The 6,000-nt window shown below is 38.1% G+C and overlaps 1 protein-coding gene across 2 annotated transcripts in view; it reads left to right on the plus strand.

Moving 5' to 3' along the window:
- LOC143732772 (leucine-rich repeat transmembrane neuronal protein 4) overlaps positions 1-3,647 on the plus strand; it is a 125,479-nt gene extending 121,832 nt beyond the window's left edge. For both annotated transcript variants that reach the window (XM_077224134.1, XM_077224135.1), the window contains exon 3: positions 1,036-3,647. In XM_077224134.1, the coding sequence (XP_077080249.1) occupies positions 1,036-1,257 (222 nt within the window). In that variant the 3' untranslated portion in view covers positions 1,258-3,647. The remainder of the gene's footprint in view (positions 1-1,035) is intronic.
- The last annotated feature ends 2,353 nt before the right edge of the window (positions 3,648-6,000 follow it).

Genomic DNA, 6,000 nt, shown 5'->3' on the forward strand with positions numbered 1-6,000 from the left:
GTTATCACATTTTGCATTCCAAAGGTACTAATTACTACCAAATTAGACTCAAAGGAGTAATTAGGTTTTCTTTTGTGAAGGTTGTTGGAGGGAAAAATCTGAATCTGAATGTGTTGTTAATTACTGAAACGACCCCACACTCTTTTCACTTTCAGTGTGATCTTCTGATCTTTATGCCGTAAATAATTATATTATTAGCATTCTCCACCTGTCAGATGCATTTCCTTTTATTTGCGAATGTTTCATTGTATTGGCACCGTTGTGGTGAGTGAGAGGGTGGCCGGCTTGCCAATCTCATTCCATTTGCTGTGTGTTAAACTTTTGATTGGCCTGTTGCTGCAAATGGAGAATGTATTTATGGGGTTGATTGCAGAGCTCATGGGCCTCTTACGAGAGAGGGGAACTCATTTGCAGTCCACTGAAAATACATTTCACACACTTTAGATAGGTTTTATCTGTGCACGCTGCACTCGGTTGGACACTGCCACAATTTAAGGCTGCATTTACACTAAGGCACAGATCCATATCCTATATTTTTCCCTTTCTATTTACATTCTTTCAAGATATAAAAGTGTTTTTACATGAATACGACACAAAACAGCCAGGATCCAAATGTAATATTATATTTATTATTTATGTGTACAATACTAATTCTTATATACATACACATAAATAATAAATATAATATATATATTACATATATATTTATTAATTTTCTTAATGTCATGTTTTTAGATTTATAAAACAAATTACTCATGAAAATTACAATGATTTTATTGGATAAAAATATTTTTTCCTAATTGTATGTATGTGTAAATATATATAAATGCATACATATATATATTTTTTTCTTTTTAATCAATTAAATTTCATGAAATCTATAATGATTGAAATTGAATGCCTGATTAAATTAATAGTAATTTTTGCAACACCATATACGAGATACAGCCGGCATCCTTGGTCCTAGAGCAGATCTCTCTATGAAACACAGCATTAATTCTAACCATGTTCCTCTTTGTCTTTTCTGTCTCTCAGGCCCCTCAACAGATGGGCACATTGGCGTTCTACAGGTATGAGCAGCCCATCGTGGACTACTGCCAGGCTCACCAGCCCCTGCACATGAACAGGGGCTTTGAGCCCCCGTCCCAGGCCCTGGAGGGGCTGGGGGCACGAGAACGCTGCGCCGTCCCGTCCGCTGGCCTCCTTCCTTCCGTGCCTGCAGCCCCTCTGTCAGACATCCGCACCCTCCCGCAGTGAGCCGGAGATGGACTCGTCCCTGTCGCCTGGATGTCCCCGGAGGGCCTACGCTCTCAACATGAACCCGCCACGAGACTGATGTAGAGATATATGGGCCAGTGTGATAGACTACAGACTCTCAGGAGAGGACAGGATCGACTCTGTCTTTGTCGGGAAGTGGGTTAAAACACACTCTTGGTTTGTCATTCGCAAGGATCATCATTGTACTGTACGATCGATGTGTTTGGAATAATCTAACAGGATGTTTTTTTAGGGGGGTGGGGGAGCATTTTATCCTGACGCTTTAAGCTTTTTGTGAGCTCGGCCCTCTAAATGTTTCAAAAGCATCATGCGAAACGTCTCAAGCGAGAAATAAACATCAAGGCCTTTATTGACTCAAGAGCATGCATACTTTGAAACATTGGTAACTAAATGTTACCCGAAGTAATTAACAGTAAAACACCGTCCCTTAAATGGATTTAAGAAACCAGAGGCGCATCAAGCAAAGGAATTTCTGAGCAAAAAAAATCTCTTTTATCTCTTTCTAATAAGGCCATATAGAAGGACTCCTGCCCCATGAAGTCAGCGATAATTGCTTTATATAAAATTTCCCAAATTTAATTCCTCAAGGTGAGCTGGCGAATTTGAATTGTAAATGATAATATGACCCTCACTTGACGGCTTCTCTATTGTAAATCTTTTAAACGAGTCTTGATGGTTTTGGTATTATGATGAAAGACTCCATCACGCCATGCTGACTTTACTCTGAAAATCACTGACAGCTGTGACATCATTTGTCAGTGCTGTTTTACACCGGCTGTGGAAAATGTCTGACACAATCTGTGAGGTATTCACATTGAGTTTCCTTTCACTTACAGGATGTTAACACCAGGGTCATTCCTGTTAGGCCTTGACTTTGTGGAAGCTTTGTGTCTTGAAGACAATCGGGTCAACATCAGGCACTTATAACATAATTAATATAACAATCCCAAGACATTTTACAAATATGTCATTAAGCAACTTTTTTTGGTTCGTAAAAAGCATTCTACAAATAACTAGCAGAATGGAAAGTCGAGGAAACGGGACAATTAACTAGTAAAAAAACTTGTTTTAGGGGACATGAAAATGTCCTCACCTAAACTTATTTTTACCATGGCAAGAAAGTTTACATGACGATGATACTTTTCAAATTTGTCTTTTAAAAGTTTATCAAGCAGGATGTTGTTTCCCTACAAAACAATGTCACTTCCTGGAGGGTGATGTCATTAAAGAACTTTTTTTGCCTTTTTTTGGTAAAAAGCATTTTTACAGATTAACAGAATGGAAATCGAGAACACATGGAAATTAACAATTAAAACAACTTGTTTTTGGGGACATGAAAATGTCCAGCATAGCAGGAATGACCCACTGTTGTTGAAGCCTATTGGTCGCATCCTGTTCGTAACCATTAAGAAAGTGGATGTATGCTACAGTGTACTACGTTAGTACCATAAACTGTTAACCATCATCATCTTGCCCCTTTGTTCCATGTACACCGCCTTTGGACATTGTGCCGTATTTCGCAGAGGCCTGGACGATCCATTAAATGACATGGAAAATGGATTCCTTTTCTTTCCGTTTTGCCACAACTCACATTCCAGCTGGAACTGTACAAATAAAGACCATTGGAGGGACCTAGAGACGCTATAAAGTGAGAGGAAGCTCTTCCCAGACTGGACTACTTGTCTTGTACATATGTAAATTAAATCAAGGATGTCTTTGCTTCTACAGAAACACAATCTTGTTACCTAGAAGAGGAGCCTTATCTTTAATCCAGGAGGAAGTGTGTGTGTGTGTGTGTGTGTGTGTGTGTGTGTGTGTGTGTGTGCGTGCGTGCGTGCGTGCGTGCGTGCGTGCGTGCGTGCGTGCGTGCGTGCGTGTGCGTGCATGCGTTTGTGTGTTAGCGCGAGTCCATGAACTGAAAGTGCGAATGGAAAAGAAAGAGAAGAAAGCTGTCTTTGAATATTAGCCTGCTGTTTGAAAAGAACATTGGTTTAAAAAAATTTTACTTTCCTTAGCGATTTTACATAATTGCAACATATGTTCGAAGCATCTGTCAAGTGGCACGGTGCGTCAAACACCTGTCCTCTAATAATGATTACAGTGATTTTCCAACCAAATGTTTTTATACCAGTATTTATGTGAGAAAAAAAGAAGATAACTAGTATATACTTTTACATTTTACATTCTCCCGACCCCTTCAATGCAATATTTGCGTCTGTAGAGCGGAATGACCCGTTTCAGTTCTGATGCCAAGATTGTGATGATTATTTTAAGCATTTGACTGTGTTTTCCTGTATCTTAGCAATGAGGTCGATATATTTCATTTTGTCTATTCAACAGTTATAAAGCGTAAATTTGTTTTTTTTTAATATGCCTGTCCGTCTCTTATTTCCTCTATTTTGAGGACGTTGATCTAGTATTATGCATAACATGCTCTTATACACGTAGAGTATAAAGACATGGGGGCTGTTTATGTGTTTTTGCAGCGTCTGACTCCATGAGCACCATGTTTTTAAGAAGCCATAGGAAGTTCAACTAAATGTAATTGTGCAAATATCCCTTTGAAAGTCCATTATTTTGTTACTGTGGCAGTGCACAATAATATTTTCTTAAAATGTTTGTGCAATTGTAGTGTTTCAAGTAGCTATACAGTTCCTCTGCAAGATTCTCTTCAAGCTATCTCTCCGGTATGACAATATTTGACCTGAAAGAGAAAACTGATAGTAGAAGAAGACAGAAACGCATGCTACATTACTGCAACGTGTAATTGTTGCGTTACAAATTGTGTGAATGAGTCCTGACTCATTTCAGGATGCAATGACACAAGCAATTGAGCTTGCATAGCTATGATCATATGCGTTCAATGTGTAGATTATAGGGCTATAAAAATAGTTTTTCCATATTAAAACAATGAATCTGATGATGAATCATGCCAATTGAATGTTAGCAATGATGTAACAGAAGTTAAAGGACTGTGTTACGCTGTTTGTAACACTAGATCGCATCCTTCTGTCACATCCAGTCCATTTTAAATATTCATTTTCATGCATTCAGTCATTCCATTAAGAAACAACGGAATAAAAAAATCCATAGCAAATGAATGCAGCAAGTTTAAATAAACCAATCCTGAACAAGAAGTACGCTCCGCTAAAGATAAAAGCACAAACGACATGTCGGTGATGAATGGTTATGTATTCCTCCACATTCAATACAGCGTTTCATCTATTACACTTCATTATAGCGTGTGCATCCATCAAAACCTCTGGCTTTGTGCTGTCAGTTTGATCACCTTCAATCGTAGACGCTTGTACTCGCTCAATTTGACATTTAGGCTCTCACCCTGAGACTTCTGAGGATTCTCGAATTCTTCGCCCATTAAGTTTTATTCCTCGGGGAAAGAGTCGTCAATGGTGCAAAGCAGCCGTGAGCAGAGGACAGGACAGAAGAGAGCCCGTCTAGTAATGATGCTCAAGCCCTTTACAGCAGCATGCTAACAAATATCTTTTGTACTATATAGGGAGTAACAGCCCTGTCCCTGTTGACTATTAGATTTCAATTTGCCACTGCTTTATTCACAGGACCTAGTTTTGAAGAAGAGCGGACAGAAGTTCCTGGCGCAGCAGAAATTGCTTCATCATCATGTTTCTCAGGCGTTTGGACAAACAAGTACATTGTTAGAATCGAACAAAGAGTTTCTTTCCTCTACACTCTCAAAAATAAAGGTTATTTGATGGATCCATGAAAAACCTGTAACATCAATGGAACCTTTTCATTCATGGAAAAGAGGCTCTTCAGATTTTATTAAATGTTCTTCTCACTAAGAAAAAAAGGTTCTTTTGAGAGCTGTTCACTGAATGGTTCTTTTGGGATCCAAATATGGTTCTCCTGGCATCACTTTGAAAACCCCTATTTGAAACCTGTATTTTTAAGAGTGTAGAAACACTTTTGTGGTGGGGACAGTTTGAGATCACAGAATTCCAGGGGTGTTTGTCAGTATTTCCAGAATGACCTGGTTATCCTCCTCCATCTCATGAGAAGACAGAGACTAATTCAAGAGCCTGTATCTCTGCGAAAACATGACCGCCATGCCACAGTGAATCCTTTTAAATGTGAGAGTGATGTATGAGGAGAAACGTTCGGCTTAAGACCTTGGTGAAACTCAGATAAAACTTCGACTATCTGCCCGACTGATGAAACTCATGTACAGACGTGATGGGGAAGCTGCTTTCAAACTCATATTCGTCAAACTACAATTGACTGATAAAAGACTTTAGGCAACAGTCAAGCTAAAAAAAAGAAAAGAAAATTTTGTTCAGTACTAAATGTAGCAAGTTATAGTAACTGAGACTCATAAATGTTCTTGCTACTAAAAAATAAAAGGACATTATCCAGTCATTTTACAGAAATTTCCGTTAACCCTTAATGACATGCGTGATTCAAACAACAGGTAAAACACCTGTAAAAAAAAAAAAATCAATACGGAAAATTCCTTCATATTTATAAAGTGCATTGTGCCCTAATTTTACAGACTGTTTAACAGTGTAGAATATATAAATATAAAATATCTTAAATAATATATTTAATAATGCATCTATAATTTCTGAAGGATCATGTGACACTGAAGACTGGAGTAATGATGCTGAAAATTCAGCTTTGACGACAGGAATAAATTAAGCTTTAAAATATATTAAAATAGAAAACAGTTATTTGAAATTGTAATGA

Source organism: Siphateles boraxobius, unplaced genomic scaffold (genome assembly GCF_051911475.1).
Source record: "Siphateles boraxobius isolate OS27281-9 unplaced genomic scaffold, OSU_SipBor_1 9, whole genome shotgun sequence".
In the NCBI taxonomy this organism is placed as follows: domain Eukaryota; kingdom Metazoa; phylum Chordata; class Actinopteri; order Cypriniformes; family Leuciscidae; genus Siphateles; species Siphateles boraxobius.